Source organism: Hippocampus bargibanti, linkage group LG16 (assembly GCF_051943395.1).
Source record: "Hippocampus bargibanti isolate YZ-2025 linkage group LG16, ASM5194339v1, whole genome shotgun sequence".
Taxonomy (NCBI): domain Eukaryota; kingdom Metazoa; phylum Chordata; class Actinopteri; order Syngnathiformes; family Syngnathidae; genus Hippocampus; species Hippocampus bargibanti.
In genome coordinates, this window is record NC_142749.1 from 89,046 (window position 1) to 113,989 (window position 24,944).

Consider the following 24,944-nt stretch of genomic DNA (forward strand, 5'->3'; position numbering starts at 1 on the left):
GTTTTGGAAACTACTTTACTCGGGCTGTTAAGACACTGTACACCAACTGCAACTCCTCAATACTGCTTAAATATGGTACGTCCCCTCGCTTCAACGTCTCCCGTGGCATCCGTCAAGGTTGTCCTATTTCTCCCTATTTATTCTTACTTTCAGCACAAATCTTATCACTGTTGGTCACTGAAAGCGAGGTCCAAGGTATTGAAGTAGCGGGCAGGCAGGTTGTGATTAGCCAGTTGGCAGATGACGCCACACTCTTCCTGAAAAATCCTGAGCAAATTCCAAAGGCCATAGCTCTGGTTAAAGAGTTTTCCAAAGTGTCAGGTCTCTCGCTAAATATAAATAAATGTGAGTTGTTAGCTGTGAAGTCATGTAATGAGTCTATGCTATACAATACACCTGTAAAGAATCAAGTGACGTACCTAGGTGTTGTTATTACCAAAGAAGACGAAGAGCGTTGTCATCTGAACCTCGATCCAATAATTGATAAAACCAAGAAGCGCTTTAATCACTGGTTACAAAGGGATCTATCACTAAACGGAAGAATACTGCTAGCAAAAAGTGAGGGAATCGCTCGGTTTGTATATCCTACAATGGCTTTAAATGTGGATCCAAGCACATGTAAGACAATGGACAAAATAATGTATAACTTTGTATGGAAAAATAAAACTCATTATATAAGGAACTCAGTCATATCCAGGACGTTAAAGGAGGGAGGCCGACATTTTTTGGACTTTACTTCTTTAAACTATACGTTTAAGATTAACTGGCTGCGTAATTATCTGTGTAGCCCTGATGCAATCTGGAATTTCATTCCAAAATCCATGTTTTCCCGACTTTCTTGCTGAAATGTAATTATAAGGTTGAAAAATTGCCTGTTAACTTATCAAAATTCCATCAACAAGTTTTATTAGCCTGGTGCCTAATATATAAGCATTCTTTCTCTCCGCATTCATGTATGATCTGGAATAACTGTCATATTTTGTACAAAAACAAATCACTGTTTTTGTAGAGATGGATTGACTTGGGTATCATTTATGTCAAGCAACTTTTTAACACAAACAATGATTTAATGAACTATGCTGAGTTTCTCAATACGCATTAAATCCCTGTGACCCCTAAGGACTTTGCCATCGTTATGGATGCCATCCCAAGTGGTATCATAAGCCTGTTCAAGGGTCACTCCGTTACTCCCGACAGACCACCGCCAATTCCAAATTCCAGTGACAGAAAGCGCCCTGGGGAAACTCTGTTTCTCATCAATTGCTCGAAATCGGAACCGTTCAATTAGATATTTGTTTCAAAAATCCTTTGTGACGGTTCCCTACATTGTTCATCACTGGAGAACGTATGTCCCAAATATCCCATGGGAAAAGGTTTGGACCCTCTCATATAAATTTTTCATCACAAACAAACAAAGATAAATAACCTACAAACTCTTGCAGCGTTGCTATCCTGTTCAACATAAGATACGGTCCTTCCAGGATATCTCTTGTACATTTTGAAACTGCAACTCACCTCTTCTGGGCTTGTCCCGAAACTACTCGCTTCTGGAAACACTTTGTCAAATATGTTCAATGTAAAATAACTTCTCCGTTCATATTTCATTACAAAGACATGCTGTTTGGATATTACAACAAGACCAACGATAAATATTTTATTATTAATTTATTAGTTTTTCTTGCCAAACATCATATTCATAAATCTAAATTTTGTGGGAGGGAACCCCTATTTGTAATATTTCAAAATGAAATGAAACTCTATCAGAAAACAATTCAACCATCTGCCGACCCAAACGCTATCAAAACACATGATTTGTTGATGAAATATGGCATAGGATGACGTGCTTGCCGAATCATCTGGTGTTCCCCCCTTCTTTTTTGTCAATTTCACTATGTTGTGCAGACTCAATGAAATATTAAGACCCCTGGCACCCCCCGTCCCCCGCTCTTTCTCTCTCTCTTCTTTCTTCCATTTTTTACTTCTCTCCTCTTTTTCCTTTTTGTATAATGATTATCTGTCAGGAACTCTTATTTCTTGTGCGATCAGCTACTGTCTCTTACGCGATTATGTCACCTAATGTATGTTGCCAACTGTTTACAAAATGTTAAGTATGCAGAAAGATTTGTTGAGACACACCTCTGATGTACTTCTAGAACAGGGATGGGCAAACTACGGCCCGCGGGCCGTATGTGGCCCGTTAGGCTTTTTAATCCGGCCCGCCGAATTTGTCCAAATTATAGTAAAAACAGTGTCTGAAACTCGTGACAAAAAGGTAGCGGACAAAAGGGCAGACAACTCTGAAAAGTTGCCTGCCCCGTTTTTCACAACTAGAAACACAATGAGACAAGAAATCACAAAAAAAAAACATCATGACAAAGTATTAAGTTTATTTTATATAAATTAAGGCTGTACCTACCACAAATATTACCTTGCTTAATGTACGGTAAATGTCCAAGGCTGCAGATTGCGCTGCAGTAGTCATTTGTCACCATGGGGCACAATGCAATGTTTGCATTGCTAGCCAAAGGCCACTAAGCCCCTGTCATAACTCTCACGTACACTTTACAGTCACGGTTTGATATAAATTTACGTTTTTTAGCGTCACATATGTTGTTAGCTTCTTTTGAATCTTTCTTCTGGGCTGAGGTTCTGTGCATTTTCTATTTTCGAAAATGATATGCAAATAACCTTATAACGCTTGCGAAAGTCCGGAGGAAAGAAGCAGGCTTCTGATTGGCTGCCGTGCCGAGTATGCAAATTTCAACTGCAGGTAGCCTATGTCTGTGTGCTTGGCAATGGTACACGTGTACTGTTTGCGCGTGATGGCGAGGGCGTCCGTGGAGAGTTTGTAGAGCGCGCGGTCAGGACAATCCATCCATGATTTAGCGGAGGTTAACACAAGTAGGTATTATTGAGCTTGAATATTTCGTTGTGGAATGTTTTGAATGTTGAAAGTGATTCAATTTTTCAATAAATGTTGATTTCTTAACTTTGCACCGTCGACTGAAACTTATTAAAAACAGACCCAATCTTGATAAATCACAGTGCATATGTTATTTTAATCTATTTCCATTTCCCCCTCCCAGTATCTGCGAAATAGTCTGTAAATGCCATATCTTGCATATTCCTTGAGACAAATTTATTAATTGATCAGGGATATGTTGCACATTTGAAAGACAGTTAATAAATTGGGTTGTAGTGTTTTTACTGTGCTATGAGGTTTGTACACACTACATTTAAAGGACAACCGGCAACATTTTTTTTTGTTTCCTACTGACATCAGAAAAACATTTTATAGCACCTAAAATACCCAAAACACGCAGGCTGATATTTTTAGTTAAATGAAAAACACCAATAAGAATGACTACAAAATGAATCCGGAAATGGCGCGTTTCAGAAGGTCCCACCCCCTTCTTCGTGACGTCACGCCAAGACGTCTTGCCTTGCTCGAGAATCAAAACAATGGCTTCAGATTCAGAGAAGATGCTTTCTTGTTACTCATCCAGTTATGAATATGATTCAAATAGTTCTGAAGAGGAAAGTATAAATGTTTGCAATCGATTAAAGAAGTCTTTCCGGATCTACTCGAGCTGTCAATGACAACAATGTAGCATCCAGAAAATGCACAAGATGGCGCCCAAGCTCTGTTGGAAATGGGCTGATTTGTCAGCTGGGAATTTGTGTCAGCGAATATCAAATAGTTGTCTTGGTGCAACACACCATGGCGATTCACCATGGCGTTATTTATGTGTTTTCCTTCTAATTTCGCCATCAACACGGATCAACACAAAGTTTTCAGACCAAACAAAGTACCGCAAAATGCATTGTGTGACGCTTTCTCGGTCAGGGGCGGTCCAAACGTGACGTCACATGGGGATCGTCATCAACTCGAAAAAAAGACTTCATGAATAATCAGCGCGAGTCTTAAAACGTAAACTGTAGCTTTATGCTGAGGACTCTTTGTAAAATACGCTCAGTCGAAGTCATTTGAAGTGATTTTATAAATTATGACATAACTTGTTCGGAGGCGTCGGTTGTCCTTTAATTCTTTAGGTTTAGTATTTCCGTCCCAAACACTCCCTCCAAATGCTCCTGGCCTGGCCCCTCTATCAAATTTTAGAACCCATTGCGGCCCGCTAGTCAAAAAGTTTGCCCACCCCTGTTCTAGAAGCTCCACGAGCTATTCAAAACCAGTGGTTTGGTTTACTTTTGTTTGCAGTGGTGTTTGCAGTGGTGTTTGTTTGTTTCTATTACTTTGTTTGTTGTAGAGCCTGAGAGAGAGCATGCATGACTGCGCGTGAGTTGTGGCGTAACAACAACTCCGGTATGATTGTGCTAACTCAGGGGTCGGGAACCTATGGCTCGCGAGCCATATATGGCTCTTTTGATGATTGCATATGGCTCGCCGATAAAACTAAAATATGTATTTACTTTTTTGTTTCGTCGTTTTTTTTCGCCGTTCATTTCCCGTTGGGGCTGCAGTTGGCCGAAAGCGCCATGTTGATTGGATGATATTGGCCGTCATGTTGAAACAGGTAAACGCCCCTTTAACTGAGCCCAACGAGTGCACTTCAGCGTGAATGCACCGGTGTGTGTGCGGGGAACCGCATCGGGTGGGAGTGAGCTGGGGGGTGACGCAGCCTCCCTGGAAGTGTGACAGCGGGCGTCTGCGGAGGTCTTCAAGCCGGCTTTCGATCACCGAATGCGGGCGTGCACAGGGGAATCTTAGCCTGTTCCTTTTTAAATATTTTCAAAGTGTTTGAGCTCCAGCAAGACGGCGAGGAGAGAAAATGTTCTGATTCTAATTTGCAATGAAACAATACCATCGATGAAACAGTCGAATGTCAGTGACATTTTAACAAGCCCCATGTTAACGTTAGCATCGACATACTTCTGCGAGAAGTAGATTGCAGATAGCAAGTGTGGAAGCTTATGAGCCGTGTGCAGACTAGCTAGCAGTAACTTCGCCTCTGGACCGGCAAATTGAATTTCATTCCGATCGTTTTCCTGGAATTTTACCAAACACGAGAAACGGAAAACCATTCATGTTAACGGTGAGTACTATCACAAAGTTATTTTAAATAATGCATTCTGATATTTTCTTGAAAAGTGTCCGCGCGTGCGCGCGTGCGCGTTTGTATGTGCGCGCGCGCGTGCGTGCGGCTCTCGCTGAAAAACATTTCTAAATATTTTACTTTTATGGCTCTCTTAGTCAAAAAGGTTCCCGACCCCTGTGCTAACTGCTACGTTTGCTTAATAAAAGCCCGAGCAGCTGTGCCAGCGACTGTGCGCATCCTTTATCACGCCGAGGGGCATTACAGTACATTAAAGTTCACGTGATAATCTGAATATTAACAGCAATCTGAGAGTGAAATGATGTGATCATTGGTAGTCTTTTTGGCGTTTTGCCAAAGTGATAAAATAACCACTTATTTTGTATGCGTCGGTGAGCGTTGTTTTTTGGCGGATGCCTTGACGTTTGATGTACAAGATCATTTTTAAATTGTGTTTTATTTGCCGATTTATAAAACGGCATATAGTACTGTACAGATCATTTTGGGCTATTTTCTAATAGGTTCGTGGAGTTATTGTTACTCTTTGGACTTTTCAATTGCCAATAGAGAATTTGCTTGATTATTGTCATCGTTGGCGTAATTTGTTCATATTGGAAAATAGAAACTCCGAGTCAATATCAGACGTTGAACGCCTCAAACCGGCACACAAACTGATACCGAATCTACCCAATCAACGATTCAAATACTCTCCTAATCCACCAATAATGCTATGTTAAAGGCGGGCTCGCGATGACCTCATGATTGTTGCTCGGTCTCCAAGAGTCGTTTGCTGTCGTCCCATTGGCGCAGGTGATCCGTCTCGCGATGAGGGAGCAGAGTGGCGGCGAGGGCAACAGAGGGGAATGCTCTGATGGGGAAGTGTCCAGGGCTAGGTTTGAATAAAAAAAGGACAGCGGCCACTTTCAGCATCCACGACAACGCTCGGCGATGTGAGCTTCGCCGAAAGGGGCACTTTGTGATGTGATCAGCTTTATTTCCGGCAGGGAATAGTACTATGATTTGGTATGTGGCCACTTTGATAGCAAGTGTATTCAGCACCCGAGGAACGGCAGCTCAAGGTGAGTCGAAGCAATTCCATTTTAAGTACCGGCCACTTCTGCCCAAAGTTTAACCCTCGAATTGCTTTTAGGTTATAACAGATTTATTTGACAATGTCTGGAATACACATTGTGTTTACTTTACAAAGCAAATTTGCTTCATTGCTGTAGTTGTGTTGAGAGGACCCATTCACATTAGCGATGCATCGTAAAAGATGCTCCTCAAGCTGTGTAATGCGAAAAAGCTTTTTGCTGACGACAATTTACAAGTGAGCTACGCTAATCGCTGTATGATGGAGTTGGTCGGGTTGAGGTGGAGCATTTCGCATTTTGGGGGGCGGTTGCAGCACGCACCTACGTTCGTCGTCTTCCGCTGGAACACAATTGCTTGTTGGGTTGCCCCAAGTCTTACCACTTTTGGCCGCCAGAGAGAGCACTGCCTGTGTGAGTGTGTGCGGATGTACGAATATTGGGCTTGACGTCATACACCCACTCCTTGCCCCCATTTCCTTCTACGTGGCTTCTGCTTAAGTTTGGGATGGATCACTTGATCTTATGTTGTCTATTTTAATGTGAAAGCTAAATAATAACCACGCTGGTTCTGGTAATGGTGCAATGAAATGGTTGAAGGACCTTTCAATCAAGCGGTTAGCCTTGACCTCTGACCTTGCGTTTACACTGTGATTGACAAAAACAATCTGCTTAAGATGAGCTGTTTAAATGAAAGTAACACAAGTGTGGCTTGTCATTGTCACTCAGAAGCACCGGTAAGTAATATTTATCTAGCACATTTATGGGATGTCAATCAATTTATAAATCTGGCCAGAACAGACACCAGCTGTCAAAATTCAAAATGCAATCCAGCCAGTCTGCACCAGACACCACATGTTTTCTTGTGCCACTGCACAACAGACTCCTACTTGGGGATTAACATTGTAAAAACGTAGTGTGAATTAAATTGTAATTTATTTTAATGAAGTTTATTAGTAGCACCAATGCCAAGGAACTATTGGTCTTAATATGCCATCTACTATCCACCCTTCCACCCATCCAGATCTTCAAGAGCGCTTACCCTCACTGAGTTGGTGATTGTATGACCTTAACATCTTAAACTGGTTGCCATCCATTTTTAGGCATATACAGTAAAGTCTCGTTATACCGATATTCAAGGGAGTCCGAAAAAATATCGATATAACCGGGACTATCGATATATCCGACCCTGTTTGCATGTAATTTTCTCCGTGCGTGCATAGAAATAGTATCGATATAACCGGGACTATCGATATATCCGATATCGATATAACGAGACTTTACTGTATATTTTTTTTTTGGTTGAAAATGTTGGACTTTTTATAATAATAGTAATAATAATACATTTTATTTCAAGTGCCTTTCAAAGCTCTCAAGGAAACTTTACAGTCACAGACAAGCATAGATATAATAATAAATAAAATACAATTATCAATAGAATACAATAAATAAAATAACAACAACAGACAGAGCTACATAGAAAATTCTATTTTAAATAGATGGGTTTTGAGATGGGATTTGAAGGTGGGAAGAGAATCGATGTTACAAATGTTGGGAGGAAGTGAGTTCCAGAGTTTGGGGGCAGAGCAGCTGAAAGCTCTGTCCCCTGTTGTGCTGAGATGGGCAGGGGGGGGCACACAGAGGTGGAGGGAGGAAGAGGATCTGAGGGAACGAGAGGGAATAGAAATTTGAAGAAGGTCAGATAGGTATGGTGGGGCAAGGTTATGGATAGCTTTAAATGTATAAAGGAAAATTTTGAAGTATTCTATATTTGACCGGGAGCCTGTGGCGCTCTTGTACGACGGACGGGGGTGATGTGGTGAAAGGATGAGGTTTTGGTGATGATACGGGCTGAAGAATTCTGGACTAGTTGAAGTTTGTGGAGACGTTTCTGAGGGACACAATGGAGAAGTGAATTGCAATAGTCAATCCGGGAGGTGACAAGACTATGAACAAGGATAGCAGTGGTGTGAGGAGTGAGAGACGGGCGAAGACGATTGATATTGCGTAGGTGGAAGTACGCAGATCAGGTTAAGTTATTTATATGGGAGTGGAACGATAGTGTGCTGTCAAGGATGACACCAAGGCTTTTGACCTGATGGGAGGCAGAAACGGTCGAATTGTCAAGAGTGAGAAAGAAACTGTTAGCTTTGCTTAAGGTGGATTTTTTTTAGAAGACCATTCACCAGAGTTTCAGCTTTTTCTATCAATTTTTAGGCTTTCCCAAGATGTGTTCCAAATGTCCACCATTTCGTTGCAAGCACACCTGTACTCGTTTTACAAAGTTGTCAATCACTACTAATTACACACTCCGCTTTCGTGAAGGTGACCCAAAAAGATGCGTCCGACTGAGTCCCTCACTGCAGTAATGTTTTCTCTCGAAAGAGAACTGTGTAAAAGTGACTGGTCTTCCATAAACTGAATAATGTGTGGTTGCAATTTGAAATAAATAGCTTTTTAATCAAAGCCACAATTGAAATTTTTATGGGTACGCATCTTGTTGGGTCACCCTGTATGAACCAATTTTCTCTGTCTTTCTGTATAGCAATCAAGCTCTCTGTCTGTCTGTCTGTCTCTCTCTCTCTCTCTCTCTCTCTCTCTCTCTCTCTCTCTCTCTCTCTCTCTCTCTCTCTCTCTCTCTCTCTCTCTCTCTCTCTCTCTCTCTCTCTCTCTCTCTCTCTCTCTCTCTCTCTCTCTCTGTCTCTCTGTCTCTTTCGCCAAGTCTCTTTCAGTGTAATAATAATATTAATAGTGTATTGGTGATATACCCTAGCTGTTAGCTCAGACACAGTTGTGAAATTCGAGTTTTCAGTCAATCCGAACTGTCTTCAAATAGTTTGCGGTGTGCTTCCACCAATAATTGAAAAAAAGCATGTTCAGTAAATTGAATAATTAAAATTGGTATCTAGAAATCTAGAAAACTGGTATCTAGAAATCGTACATAAGCACGGACACTTACTTTATTGCATGCATTTTGTGTAGCAGTTGCATACAGTAGTGCCCAGCTACGTCTCTCTCTCTGTCATCATCTGATTGGCGACCAACGGGTGTCGCTGTCGGCTCCGCCTGCACCTGCACAGGTGCTGGTCTGAGCCTTGGCGGACTGCCACGTTCGGATTGGCGACCAATGGGTAGTGCTGTCAGCCCTGCCTGCTGCCTCGCAGGTGCTGGTCGTTACAATCAGTGACACTCAAAAAGACTCCCGGCACGACCATTCACTGTCGGGTCATTGTTGAATGCAATTGAATGCAATTGAATGCAATTGTATGTTGTATGCTTTGTATTCAATTGTATCCATTGTATGCTGTGCATGTGTTTGTTTAACCTTGGCAGACTTTTACTCTTTCTTTTGATACTTTGTATTTTCCCGTTCAAATGGTTTTAACGTTTTAGATTTTTTTCCTGTTGACTTTATTTTAATACAATTTCTCAAACACAACCTGCTGCTCCCTCCTGCCTGCTTTTTGGGATCCACATCTGCCATCACCACCTTGCAAACAGTGACACTCTCCCACAATATTTGATATTCTCCAGAGTGGCAAGCGGATTGAAGGAATACATACATAAATAATTCAATGAATACATCAATAAACAAATGAATTAATGTTTAAATGCATGAAATACATTTATGCACTCGCTGAGTGGCACGCATAAAAAGACCCAAGTGCCATGAAAAGCCTTCCGTTGATGGAAGTGGATGACAAATTTAATCGACATTTAAAGTGACACAGCACATACCCCTTACACCGGGTCTTTGGTTTTCAGTGGTACTGTGTTTTTTGAATTATTATTCACTCCGAAATAAAAATACAAATTTTTGAGGTATATTTATTTCACAAAAACCGAGTCCAATAATGATATTGGTGAGATTTGAACCTAAAATCACAGTTCCTAATCGTGGGTTCAGTTACAAGATCAGAACATATACTCACCATTAGGGAAGTGGGAACCTTGTTCAAATGTGCCGTTCTATTATTGAAAGTACCCCTACGAAGGGGTGCCCGATCCCAATGCATCATTCAGCACAGATGGAAACAAGTGCGAACTGCTGATTGGTTTTTAACATTGGCCGTTTTCTGCAATTGATGAGAGAGGAGTGCATTTTCACATTCACATCCACATAAAAACACATGCGGCCCAGTAGTTGAGTGGTGAGCACAGTGCAGAGGTCGTGAAACTCGAGCTACATTGTAGTTATGGTTTCCTCTCGAGGGCTGTTATGAATTTGGGGAATCCATTACAATGTTTCATCCCCTCCACATATTAAATACAGAGCACACAGAAATTTGATGAATGACCAGTTTTCAAATCTGAATTTAAGAAATATTCCTGTTATTGTGGTTTACATATTACAGTTTGAAAATTTGTATCGAACTTTAGCAAGCATCATGGAACGGCATAGATACACACACACACACACATATATATATATATATATATATATATATATATATATATATATATATGTGTGTATGTGTGTATGTATGTATGTATGTATGTAAAAATAATCAATGTAAAAAGTCGATGTAAAAATAATTTCTCAATTTGTTGCATGCAACTGAGCTTGACAGGCTACACTGCAAATGTTTTACAATGCCTTCCCTGAAGAGGATAGAGTTGAATATCGTTTGCCAAAAAAAGACTTAAGAAGTCATTCATAAGCGGCTTCCCTCATCTTCACATCTTCCATGTGTTAGGAAACTGAAAGTAAGACATAATCTCAACATGTCAGCGGGTTTATTTTGCAGTGATAGAGCCTCAGGCCTTCCCACTGGTTTTGCATTTTGTCATGGGCCTGATCATGTAAATGGTGCCCTCAGGTTGACTCAGCTTCATTGAATGCGCTCATAGACACGGCTGCGGCATCCCTCTGTCACGCTTTTGCGAGGTGGTGATGGCGGGTGCGGATCCCAAAAAGCAGGCAGGAGGGAGCAGGACGTTGTTTGACGAATTGTATTAAAATAAAGGTCAGCAGGAACAAAATGTAAAACATCAAAATCATCTGAACAAAAAAAAGTATCAAAAGAAAACCAAGTGTAAAAGTCCGCCAGGGTTAAACAAACGCATGCACAGCATACAATGCATGCAATTGCAGACAAAGCATGCAACAAATAATGAACCGACACCGGATGGTCGTGCCGGGAGTCCTTTTAAGTGTCACTGATTAAAACGACCAGCACCTGCGAGGCTGCAGGCAGGGCTGACGTCGCTACCCGTTGGTTGCCAATCCGAACGTGGCAGTGCGCCACTGATCGGGACGACCAGCACCTGTGCAGGTGCAGGCGGGGCCGACAGCGCCACCCGTTGGTCGCCAATCAGATCATGACACCCTCAAGCTGATGTCTGATGTCCCGAGTTGGCAGCTGGCAAATCCAACTGCATTTGCCCGTGATAACCCTGGACTGCAGCCCGATTGCCCCCCGCCTTGCAAACAGATCTGACTCAGCCTCTCCTTCACTGACTGTAGACTGAGGTAAACTCACTCATAGTCAGTGATCAAGTGGCCACACAGTCATCGCCATGCGAAGCAGTGTTTATGTGATCAGGATGTTGCCATAGACCGCCTGACCCTGAAACACAGTAACAAAGAGTGTGGTGAAAGTCACACAAGGTGGCCCAACATGTCACTCTTAGGGTGCTGCTACACTCCATTTGTTCATTTTTAAAGGAATGCAGAATTGCTTTCCAACTGGTTGTGGCTTTATAAGTGTGAAGATGTCAGCAAAAATTGGATTTTTAGCACTTAAAATTATTCAATTTATCCAAAACCGACAGTGCCCCCGAAAATCAGACACTATTTACATACGATGTTAGAAGTGACATGCAGTCAGGTGAGGCAGTGCCTCACCTGTCATCATGGAAATATCGAATGACAAAATAAATTAAACAGTTATATTTATTTAGTGATTTGTACTTTAACATTCTTTTCCATTTAACTTCACCATTTTTTGGATTTTTTTTTCTCAAAATCGGTGAATATTCACATTTACTGTTCAAATCCTAAGTGGAGGCGAGTGGTGAGGCAGCAGTCGGCTGAGCCTCACCATGGATTGCGCAATCACTATGCTAACTATGCTGGCTTGCTCTGCACTGAGACTGCATTTATGTCCCTCTGCATATCGCTATTAAAGTGTTCAAAAGCTTTGAGTATATGAACTAAATTTCTACAGTTTAGCTGGTGCGTCTGTGTAAGCTCTCAGTCGTACAGGAGTGGTCCATCGATGAGAAGGTTTCTTCAGCCGTCATCTGTACTTTTTGAAGGTGTCGGACGTTTCGCCTCCTATCCAAGAGGCTTCGTCAGCGAACTAAAGTCTGACTGGTCGTATCGGCCCTATTTATATATCCCTAATGTCCAGACATGGCGGCGCCGAACACAGCTATGATAGGGCCTTACTCTCAGGTTGGGGGGAGCAGAGGACCACTCCGTGTGGCCCCACTGATTGTTCCTACATTCCTGACTAACAACTGGCCTATTTGCCCCACTCCCACCGGGATCACCTCATCAGCATTATGAATGTTGCCTAACCTGTGTTGCTTAAGCAGGCTATTGTATGAACGATCCAAATTGAACCTCACCCCACCAGACCGGTTAAATTTAACAAATCCTGATTTTGTTGTTTTAGGAGAATGGCTTCTTTTACCCCCTTTCAAACCATCTATGTTATTTCGCTAAGATTTTAACCTCATTGTCGTCAAATGAGTGGTTGCTAGCTCGTGCTCACTGTTCTAGCTACTACAGCATCAGTGGAGCGCTCATTCTCAGCACTGAAAAGACTGAAAACATACAGTCGGAACAGGACTGATCAAGGACGACTCTTCACTGGCAGTGATCTCCATTGAGACAGAGAGACTTGGACTTCATTTACAAGGAAAGGTAACACGAAAATAACATTTTTTTTAAATTATTTTATTGTATGCTACGGTTTGTATACAGTATATAAAGAATGCTAACATGATATTTTAAGCGAAAGACATTAACTCTTCAGAAAATCAGACCTTTATTCGTCCCACAATGGGGAAATTTGCAACTGTTGCCAATCAAATGGTGAATAAGCTACTCTGCGGAGTTCATATGTTTGTAAATCTGACTGTGATGACGTCAGTGTCTCACCAGCCATGAACCTCACCGCACGCCACTGGGTGTTACACTGTACGTACACGCCGGTACGACGCGTGAGTGCGAATGCGAGAGTGGGATGCTGAGCGGCGTACGGGTGTATCGCCCACTTTGTGACCAACTGTTGTCGCTTGCGGACGTGCTGCATTCTGCTCTGGCATTTTAATGTAGGGGTACGAAGAGTTTTAGCCCCTAATCATGCCTCCAAAGAAAGTAAGTGCTGCTACAAGTAAAAAAAGAAAAGTAGTGCGTACAACTATTGCATTTAAGAAAGAAATAATAGCAAAATATGAAGGAGGAGGAGGAAGTGTCTGATCTGGCTAGGGCAGTGGTGCTCACACTTTTTTCAGCAAGGGAGCTACTTTTGAAATGACCAAGTCAAAATGATCTACTCATTATATTTATTGAGAAATATAGTGAAGATTATTGCAATTTATGTTGATGTATATCGGCATATGTTGCACAACACAACATAATTATGTCAATTGTTTGCCATTACCTGAGTTCACTCTGATAACTGGCAGACGAGACAACCGCACTTGAAAATGTCATCGTGAAAAAAAGTCATCCTCTCATTCCGTATGAAAGTGATACGTTTTTTCTTCGTACTTGGTCCAGCTCTTCCACTTTTTTTATACTCTATCTTATGTTTAAGGGGAAAAACCGAGTGAAAAATTAAGATGTAACTAACAACATCCTTGTTCACTTTGCAACAAATGGGCGTTGTTTGAGCTCGCAGTGAGTCTCTCAATGAGATTTCATTTGATTGGTTCTCCGGTGTATCAATCAAATAAAAGGATGGCTGATTGGCTGACGTCGAGTTTTTCAAGCATTTCAATGTACAATTTCATGCATAAAATAATGTATAAAATACTGTACTAAAAAAGGTAAACATTCAGGGTGTTGGAACGGATTAAAACGATTTACATTATTTGTAATGGGAAAAATGGTTTCGGTTTTCGAACAAATCGCTTTTCGAACAGGGTTCTGGAACGGATTATTGTCGAGAACCGAGGTACCACTGCATATTCCCCACTGAGTTGCATCCCTGTTGGTGTTCCTATACAATCTAATGGTGATTATTATTAGCAGGAAGCAATCGTAACCGCAAAGGATTCTAATTGACATGTGCATTCCCAGACACATTGTCAGACAACGACTGTACCTTGTGAGCTTTCTGCAGCCATAATAAAATAAGGATAATCCCAAAAATCCACAAAAATGGACAAAATCCGACTTCAACGGACAGTTAGGACGGCGGAAAAAATCATTGGCACCGCCCTACCCACTCTCGAGGACTTGCACACTGCAAGAATCCAAACTAGGGCGCGGAAAATCCTACTGGACCCTCCGCACCCTGCCCACCACCTTTTCCAGCTACTCCCCTCAGACAGGCGCTACCGATCCATGCGCACCAAATCCAGCAGACATTTAAACAGCTTCTTCCCCCAAGCCATTAACTCTTTGAACTCTTTCAACAGTAGCCAAAATGGAACTGTATAGTGCCACTTAGCAGTTTTTTTGACGACGATACTAGTGCAGCGTGTTCTACCAGAAACAAATTCCTTGTGTGTTCTCCATACTTGGCAATAAAGATGATTCTGATTCTGAAATGCAGAGTTAACAATGGATGAAGGAGACAAGCCCGACTTCTATGGATACCGAGCACTTTGTCTATGTGAGCCCACAAGGTTTGTGTATCTATTGAAGATAATCTTCATACATTTTGTTTCTTTCATATATTGTTTTGTAATACCATTTGTATTTATATGTTTCTGCCTATTGTCTATTCCCTTGGAAGGAGCGGCTCTTAGATTGTAAATGAACAAAATTCTATTTGGAATGGTGAAGGGGCGGGACAGAAAAATTCACCCTGGTTTACGTCTCGATTCTCTGCCCCCACCCCACCCCCTCTGCGCTTTCACCATCAACGGTGAAGTCATAGCACTAAAGGCTGGTGTGCAATCTAAAATGATGTCACCAGCAGCCAATCAACACATTGTAAAGCTTGAAATAGTCAGTGTGTGTCCTCCCTCTACTACTGGGAATAGCAGGGGCACATTTATTATCTGGTTCTGCTGGTGAGCATGAGAACCGTTCTATTCGTGAAAATGAGTGTTTCTTTTTCAAGTGAAAATGGTTCTGTCTGTCTGTCTCTCTCTCTCTCTCTCTCCCCCTCTCTCTCTCTCTCTCTCTCTCCCCCCTCTCTCTCTCTCTCTCTCTCTCTCTCTCTCTCTCTCACACACACACACACACTTTCTCACTCTCTCCCCCCCCCCCTCTCTCTCTCACACACACACACACTTTCTCACCCCCCCCCCTCTCTCTCTCTCTCCCCCCCTCTCTCTCTCTCTCTCTCTCTCACACACTTTCTCACTCTCTCCCCCCCCCCTCTCTCTCTCATACACACTTTCTCACCCCCCCCCCCTCTCTCTCTCTTCAGAATCAGAATCATCTTTTTTTGGCCAAGTGTGTTGAATACAAAATAAATTTGTCTCTGGTAGAACACGCTGCTCCAGTATCATAAAAAAGGTCTGTCTGTCTGTCTGTCTGTCTGTCTGTCTGTCTGTCTGTCTGTCTGTCTGTCTGTCTGTCTGTCTGTCTCTCTCTCTCTCTCTCTCTCTCTCTCTCTCTCTCTCTCTCTCTCTCTCTCTCTCTCTCTCTCTCTCTCTCTCTCTCTCTCTCTCTCTTTCTCTCCAGCATCAGAATCATCTTTTTTGGCGCGTGTGTGTTGAATACAAAAGCAATTTGTCTCCTGTAGAACATGCTGCTCCATTATCATCATATTGTGCAAATAATATGACAAGTAAGTATGGAAGGGTATTCCTAAATGTAAGTGGTACTACACAGTAACAACTGTGAGACAATATGCAAGGTATCAAGCAGAGATAAAGTGATCAGTGGTAGAATAAAAAACAACAATTGTACAGTTGGTGCAGAAAATCCTGAGCATTCTCATCTTTATTAATTTCTTGTTCTGTTGCCACAAGGGGACACAAGCCAGTGTCTTATTGTGCCGGTCCCAAGCCTGGATAAATACAGAGGGTTGTGTTAGGAAGGGCATCTGACGTAAAAGCTTGGCCAAAACAAACATGCGAATCAAACCTCTGAAGATGGAAGACACTGATTCGCTGTGGCGACCCATTAAAGGGAACAGCCGGAAGGGGAGGAAGGAAGAAGAAGTTGGTGCAGAAAATCAGTGAACAATTTTGAAGTGATCAGTCGCTGTATTTGTAGTACAAGTGTGCAATTATGCAGATGTCTTTGAGTCCCTTAAAGTGGCTGGTGCTGGAGATTATATAGTTCAGTTACAGTGGTTCAAGTGAGTACAGAGCTAGAGCTAAAATAATGCTGTTCCACATGTGTGTGCACAATTGTAAAGAGTCATTATACAGTTATATTAGCGTTACTGTTTTGAAAGTTCGTGACGAGGGGGAAGAAGCTGTTTAAATGTCTGCTGGAGCACATGGATCGGTAGCGCCTCCCTTAAAGGAGTAGCTGGAAAAGGTGGTGGGCCGGGTGCGGTGGGTCTAGTGGGATTTTCCGTCCCGTTGTCTTGGTTCTTGCAGTGTGCAAGTCCTCAAGAGTGTCACGATCTGGTTGGCGACCAACGGGTGGCGCTGTCGGCCCCGCCTGCACCTGCACAGGTGTTGGTCGTTCCAGTCAATGGCAGACTGTCACGTTCTGGTTGCCGAACAACGGATAGCGCTGCCGCCCCCGCCTGCAGCTGCACATGTGTTGGTCGTTCCAATCAGTGGCAGTTAAAAGGGCTCCCGGCACGACCATGCCGTGTCGGGTCATTGTATGTGTTGTGATGTCATGAGAGGCTAGCTCTAAGCGGGACAGGACAAGGAGCGCAATGGGCGAAAGGTTTGAATGCAAACAAAGGTTTTAATAAAGGGTTTCAGGGGGAATTCACAAACAACAAAGCCAAGAGTGGCGTCTCTTCCAATACTTATAATATATAATAATATAATAAAGTCTCTTCTGAGGTGAAACTGAAGACGGAGTTCTTTTCCATGTGTTTCTAGGCCTCACCCCTCTTGATGTCCTTCCTAGGTAGCCTAGCCACCTTTAGCAAGGTCCAAATCCAGTGTTCTGTCGTATGGTCCCAACTGGTGATGACTTTCATGCAGCAATCTGTTTCTCCACAGAGCACAGCAATGGAGATTGGATTGGATTGGATTGGATTGGATTGGATTGGATATGCCTTTATTAGTCTCACAGTGGAGAAATTTACATTTCACAGCAGCAAAGTGATGAAAGGAATGAAAGTAGAAAAACGAAATACATGAGCTACTGGAAAGGCAGCCACTCTCGCGGCGCCGTCTTGAAGTCAAAAGAACAAAAAAAAACTAAATAACAAATAATATGACAGCATAGAGACAATATGAGAAAAGAAAGACACAGAGAGACATTCATTCTTCCCCCGGCCTCCACACTCAGAGGCTCTCTGCCTTAAAAGCCTTGCTTGCCAATCAAGCCGTGATCAGCCACAGGTGTGGGGTTTGAATTTCCGCCTTCCACCAGATGGGGCCGAAACTCTCTCTGGGTGAAGCCATCTTAGGGGAATGTATTTGCCCGCCAGGACCCAGCCTCTCGTGACATCACAGTGTTTGCTTCACCCTGTCAGGTTTGTTTCATTTCATCAGATTTTTACTCATGGTTTTCTTTGATACTTTGTACTTTTCTGTTCGCAGGACTTTGATGTTTTAGATTTTGTTCCTGCTGAATTTATTTTAATACAATTTGTCAAATACAACCTGCTGCTCCTTCCCGCTTGCTTATTTGGGATCCACAACCATCACCACCTCGCAAACCGTGACAGAGAGTGGGTAGGACGGCACCGATGATTTTTTCCGCCATCCTAACTGTCCATTGAAGTCGTATTTTGTTCATTTTTGTGGCGGCCCCGAACCAAATCATGATGGAAGAACACATGATTTATTCGATAACTGCCGTGTAGAACTGTCGTAGCACCTCCTGTGGCAGGCCATGCTTCTTCAGCAGCCCCAGGAAGTAAATCCTCTGTTGGGCCTTTCTCAGGATGGAGTTGGTGTTGACCTCCCACTTCATGTCCCGGGAGACTGTGATTCCCAGGAACTTGAAGGTCTCGACTGTTGACACGGGGCAGGTGGATAGTGTGAGGGGCAGCTGTGGTGATGAATGTTTCCTCTTTACCTTTCCTAAACTGCCCAAGTTTAGGGTGACTCATGGCTTGTTATTGTTGAAGGAGAGGAAGGACTTTGTTGGTTCACACATGTTCTCCCAGAAACTAATGTATGATGGGTCAGTGTCTGTGTATTCATCCAGTGTGCCCGTTGAAGGTTCAAATACACCTCAATCGGTGCAGTCCAAGCATTCTTGTTGCGCTAACTTTGCTTCATCTGTCCATTTCTTTACAGTCTTTAACAACCACTTTTACACATTTGAGTTTTGGTCTGTATGTAGGAATTAAGCGTATTTGATAGTGGTCAGAAAGACTCAATGCGGCATGTGCAACCGATCAGTCTGCTCTTTTGATTGTTGTGTAGTAATTATCTAGAATATTGCCTCCGCTGGTGAAACAGTCAATGTTGGGAAGTTCTCGTTTAATAGGATTGGATTAGCCTTTATTAGTCCCGCAGTGGAAAAATTTACATTTCACAGCGGCAAAGTGATGAAAGTAAAAGGAAAGGAAAAGTAAAAAAAAAAAGACTTTCTGTAAGGGCAGCCACTCTCGCGGCACCATCTTGAAGTAACAAATAATGTGACACAGCACAAAACACATCCACAGTCATTCAATCTCAAGCACTTTCTACACCCTTTTTGTTGTATGAAGCAGTTCTAGATGAAAGAGGAGAGAATCAAAGTGTTCTTTTCACCAGTGGATCTGGTACAACATGGTGAAATGTTCACCTCTTCTCCAAGCTAAAGGTTGAAGCAAACACAAAGCAGTAGCATCCATTGACAAAAAGAGATTGTCTGACATCTCCTGTCCCACGTAAATCCGCTTCAATTCGAAGTCGCGACAGTTCCACATACGCATTGGTGCTCTGCGCTGACGCTCTTTTCTTCTCATCGTGGGCTCCTCAAGCCATACATTTATCCAGCTGCAGACTGTCTAACAGCATTGGGAGAAATGTCAGTGCCATTTGACTGTCATCGCTGGACAGCTCTGGGGACATTGTGCTTTTTTGCACCTGTAATGGGCAGCATCTTCACAGCCCCGCTTTGTTCAGCGGAAAGGTCAGTGCCGTTGGACGGTCTGCGGCTGGATGGATGCATGGCTTGAGGAACCCGCGATAAGAAGAAAGGAGCGTCAGCGCAGAGCGCCGATGCGTATGTGGAACTGTCGCGGCTTGGAATTGAAGCAGATTTATGGGGGACAGGAGATGTGAGACAATCTCTTTTCGTCAATGGATGCTACAGCTGCGAGTTTGCTTTCAACATTTAGCTTGTAGTCGACGTGCACATTCCACCATGATGTCCCTGATCCACTGGTGGAAAGACGCTTTGATCCTCTTCCTCTTTCATCTAGAACTGCTTCATGTCATCACAAAGAGGGTAAGGCAAGTCCTGAAGAATGAATGTCTCTCTGTGTCTTTGTGTTGTCATGTTTTTTTTTGTTCTTTTGACTTCAAGACGGCGCCGCGAGAGTGGCTGCCTTTCCAGCAGCTCATGTATTTTGTTTTTCCACTTTCATTCCTTTCATCACTTTGCTGCTGTGTAATGTAAATTTCTCCACTGTGAGAATAATAAAGGCAAATCCAATCCAATCCAATACTTGGGAGCGCGTAACCAAGGCTGCCACTCATGTTGGCGCCATCTTGGAATCATCTTTCTTTCTTGCAAATGTATACCTTGGTTAGACTGCAGAGGTGTCTCTCTCTCCATGTCTCTCTCTCTCTCTCTCTCTCTCTCTCTCTCTCTCTCTCTCTCTCTCTCTCTCTCTCTCTCTCTCTCTCTCTCTTTCTTCTTTCTTCTTTCTTTCTTCTCTGTCTTTATTTTTCAAGACTAGTTTTCTCTTCAACATCTGTTTTTTCTAAGTCACAGGTGTCAAACATAAGACCAGATCTGGCCTTATGTGGATCGCCAAAGCAAAGTATTTGCATCCACTTCGTGTTTCTTCTTAAAATACCAACAGATTTTGAGTTGTTGTTCGCACTTTTGTTCACAATCCCACTTAAAAAATAACAGCACAAAATATTAAAAAAAAATGTTTTTATTGTCCTCTGAATTGAAAACCATGTATTGGCGAATTTGTTGTGTACCCCACATGTAATATGAGATGGATCTACAATAATTTGGGTTGATAGTTATAATGGTTTTGATGTGGCCTGTGACAAAAATTACCTTTTCGACCTTTTCTTGCTGTGTCGATTGTGCATGGTGTCTCACTCGCTCCAGTGGGAACTTTGACCTGCATGGGTGTGATTGGGAGGTGGCCAAAAATTGTGCCGAAAAAAAACAAGACTCAAGTAAGAGGAACATGTAGTCCTCCAAATAATTGAGTATAGAGTATTATAGTATAGAGTATTGTAGGTCATACTCATGCATTGAGTGTCCATTCAGGAACTTCTGATGAATATGTTTTTTCTTCAGAGTAAAAAAATAAAAACTAAATGCAACTGTAACATCAACACAATGTGTTTTTCAGACACACACGATCTACTGATCATTTGTACTGACAGCTAAAATTTTAGCACATCAGGCACATGCCTTCCAACACAAGCTACCACCATTCGGTGTGAACGTCCACTGCACACCCAATTTGCAGTGGATGTGTTGAAGCGGTTCTGTTCAACAAGGACAACATATCCTTCAGTACAAAGCACTTTCTTTTCTCATCACCTCGTATCATCATATTTCCTACTTTCCAAGATTAAAACAAACGGATAAAGGCAAGACAAGATGAAAATATTCTGTTGTGATAGATCACATTCAAGTGTTGTAATCTTTCTGCCCTCAGGCATTCAGCTTGGCTCTTTATTTTATCACTACAAAGCCTATCCTGACTGATGGAATTGAAAAAATATGTTTTTTTTGAGCAGGTATAAATAATCTCCCAAAAACCACAACTTTCAATATCCCAATCCTCTCCTGCCTATTGATACTGCTTATAGTTGATAAACTTGAATGATTTGTCAGACCCTTGTACTACTTTTATATTCATTTTGGTGGTTGGATTAGATTTTTCAAAAGCAGACAACTAATAGAACCTCAAACTAGGGACACACAAAAAAAACAAAAAAAAAACATTAGATTTGGAACATGAAAACATATTTTTCCTGAATCAAACCAAAATCCAATCATTTCATTTTAGAATACCCTCCTTGAATTGTATTGTGCCCCATATATCGAGATAAACACATCAGGAAAATTATTGGTTGGATGTTGCTGATAGCAGGCCAATGATTCATTGGTTAGCGCGCTGGCCTGACAGTGCAGACATGCCGTTGAATTCCATCTCCAGTCTCCCTTTGTGGAGTTGGCATGTTCTCCCCGGGTCCGAGTGGGTCTTCTCCGGGTACTCCTGTTTCCTGCCACAGTCCAAAAACATGCATGGCAGATTGAACACTCAAAGTTGTCCTTTGGTATGAATGCGAGAGTGGATGGTTTTTCATCTCTAATCTACAATTAGCTGGAGACCAGTTCAAGGTGTCCCCTGCCAACTGCCCTTGAGATACAGTAACTGCGTACGATGTGCACCTCCTTGTGATGAGAAGCGGTTTGGAAAATGGATGGGTGGGTGTTGCTGATGATTTCTTCCTTTTATTGTGATTTGTTGTCACAGTACAGCCCTGAGTTTTGATGTTTACTTTTGAGAACTGCACAGTAAATATTCTAAATTTACTGGACAGATTTAATTACCTAATAAAGCCCATCTTTTTATGTTATATATTTTTTTAATAAATATGTTTTATCTCTCTTATTTAATTGATACCTACCTTTGTGCAATGATGCATGAAGATATGTATAATGAATTGTCTTTAATTAGAGAGCTGCACAACTTTACCTTCATCCTAATAACATCCATCAAACACACACTGAAATTACTGTGAGTAGAGCCAGGCATGCTGTACGGTTACTTGTGGGAATTGTGTGCAATAAATATGAATTTGACTTGGTTTGCTTGTTGGATAGTATATCATCATTTAACCCTTCCACAGACAGCAGTTACTACTTGTCATGTAATCAGGTATCAGGGTGCATCTCTTCTTTTTCATCTTTTCCTTTGGTCTTTTCCCTTTAAGGGGTCGCCACAAAATGCATGAAAAAGTTAAATGTCAGCTTTGAATAAAAGTACATTTATATTGCCTTTTTTTGTACGCCAGTGACCTCTCCATTCTGTTACTGCAGGTGCCCACGGACTGCGAGAGGAGCCCCAGTTTCTGACGGCACGTGCAGGAGAAAACATCATCCTGGGGTGCGATGTGTCCCAGCCTCTGAACGGCCAACCATACGTAGTGGAGTGGTTCAAATATGGAATGCCAATCCCTTTCTTCATCAACTTTCGCTTTTATCCTCCTCACGTGGACCCAGAGTATGCTGGTAAGATGTGTTCATTTTATGATTTTAAGGTTGAAGCAATCCAAAACATATTCCATGGTTAAATTTTAAGAGATACCTTTAGTAAAAAAGGGTAGAATAATCTTGTTTCTCTGTCAATTCTCCATAAGGCTTTGCTTGAAAGAACACTCTGAAAACAGCTTCCGTAATGATAGAAGTCCACTCAAACACACACCACGTCCGCACTCAAAGAAAAGGGGTGACAAACTGGGACGCCGTGAGCGAGCGCCAGCTTCTCGTGGCCGCCACCGTGGCGCTGTTCGACTGCGTGGTTTGGTTTGTCTGCCGAAAAGTAGTTCGTCAGCAGAGACTGGATGCTCGCAAATTTAATGTTCTTTAGGCAAAAAGTTTGTGAGCTGAAGCCTTCGTCAGCGGAGGTTTTACTGTATTAGTTTAGATGAGCCTTTATTAATCTGCATTGACAGCAGCAATGTTATGAAATGAAGAGCAAAGGCAAGGAAGAAGAAAAAACAAAAGACAGGAGCTGCTGTAAAAGCAGCCTCTCTCCCGTCACCACCTAGAAGTCAAAACAACAACCAAAAAAAACAAAACAAATAAATGTGACACAGCACTAATCAAAGCGTCTTTTTCACCAGCGGATCAGGGACGTCATGGTGAAATGTGCATGTCTGCTACAGACAAGTTAGGAAACAAACACGAAGCTGCAGCATCCATTGACGAAAACAGATTCCTCACATCACCGGTCCCATGTAATCCGCTTGAATTCCAACTCATACGCGACAGTTACTCATACGCATCGGTGCTCTGCGCTGACAAAATTATGGCTCCTCTAGCCATGCATGCGTTAGCCGCAGACTGTCCAACAGCACCGACCTTTCCGCTGAACAAAGCGGGCTGTGAAAATGCTCCCCATTATGTCCCAGAGCTGTGACAGTCAAATGGCGATGACAGTCAAATGGCACAGCAATTCCTCCCAATCGAAAACAGTGTTGGCCTATTCATGATGCTGAAAAGGCGCAAACGCTCAGCACAGTCATATCCTTGATGAATATCGTGGCTAAAAATGCTGAAAACTAATCAGCGCATCACACCTTGTGTTTTATCCGTACACTTCATTTTTTTGCTCAAGCTTGTCAAGCTTTGACATCTGAGGTCCTACGATACTATATTATGTTTAAATTGACAATATAATGATGTATACATATTGAAGAATGAAAATTCATTCACAAGTGTGGCAAATGAGGAAACTCTTACATAAACTTTACAAGGGAACAAATGTAATATTTGAAGCATGGCCAAATGTGAAGCTGATGTGACAATTTTGCCATACTGGCAGCCCACCAAACAAGGGACTTTATTTTCACAAATACAGTTGAATTTCAGTGATGAAATAAATGGTTGTGTGCTTATTAAATTGCTAAAATCGCTGAGCTTCCGGGGGCATCGCCCCTTGGGCCCCCAACGGGTCCTTGCCCCTGCAACCCTTCAAGTCCCCGCCTTTTTTTGCAGACTTTTTTCTCATTTGTCATTCTCATTCCTGGTGCCTGATATTGCCTGTAAATTAACTAGCTTTCCCCAGCCTCACCTGCTTTTTCCCGCCTGTCAGGAAAATGTGTATCCACTGGCAGATGGTAGGAGAGCTGCTGAGAAGGGGAAGCTTATTGGAGGGGAGTTCAGTGAGGAGAATGTTGAACACAAATTTCGACACCACTCCAGCAAGCATGAGCGAATATAAACCATTAATCAAACCATATATTATGCAAGAAACCAATTCATCGTTATTTTGAAGCTGTTATGCTAAACAAACTGTATATACATGTCCACCTCCTCACACTTGTACCGTTTTTCCGCTGTATAAGGCACACCCCAAGGCCTTCATTTTATTGTCAAGATGATCCTGCGCCTTATATGTGAAGTAATATTGAGCCACAACAGGTCTCACAATTACTGTCAGCTGCCACAATCCATTTCACCCTGTAGAAGAAGTCGCGCACGGTCCATGTTGGGATATATAAAACCTAACCCCAGCCTCTACTGTAGCACATTACAATATCAGTGTATGAATATATGTATATATATATGTATGTATATCAGTGTCTGAAACTCATGACAAAAAGTTAGCGGACACCCGGGAAGACAACCCATTTTTCACAACTTGAAACACAATAAGAC

At 42.3% G+C, this 24,944-nt stretch overlaps 1 protein-coding gene across 6 annotated transcripts in view; it reads left to right on the forward strand.

Moving 5' to 3' along the window:
* Positions 1 to 5,874: 5,874 nt before the first annotated feature.
* The window catches only part of LOC148886022 (protein turtle homolog B-like), a 125,545-nt gene continuing 106,475 nt past the window's right edge, over positions 5,875 to 24,944 (forward strand). For 5 of the 6 annotated variants that reach the window (XM_089016364.1, XM_089016374.1, XM_089016365.1 and 2 more), the window contains exons 1-2: positions 5,875 to 6,133; positions 22,602 to 22,793. In XM_089016364.1, coding sequence (XP_088872490.1) covers positions 6,070 to 6,133; positions 22,602 to 22,793 — 256 coding nt within the window. In that variant the 5' untranslated portion in view covers positions 5,875 to 6,069. The remainder of the gene's footprint in view (positions 6,134 to 22,601; positions 22,794 to 24,944) is intronic. The other variant, XM_089016368.1, reaches the window with a different exon arrangement.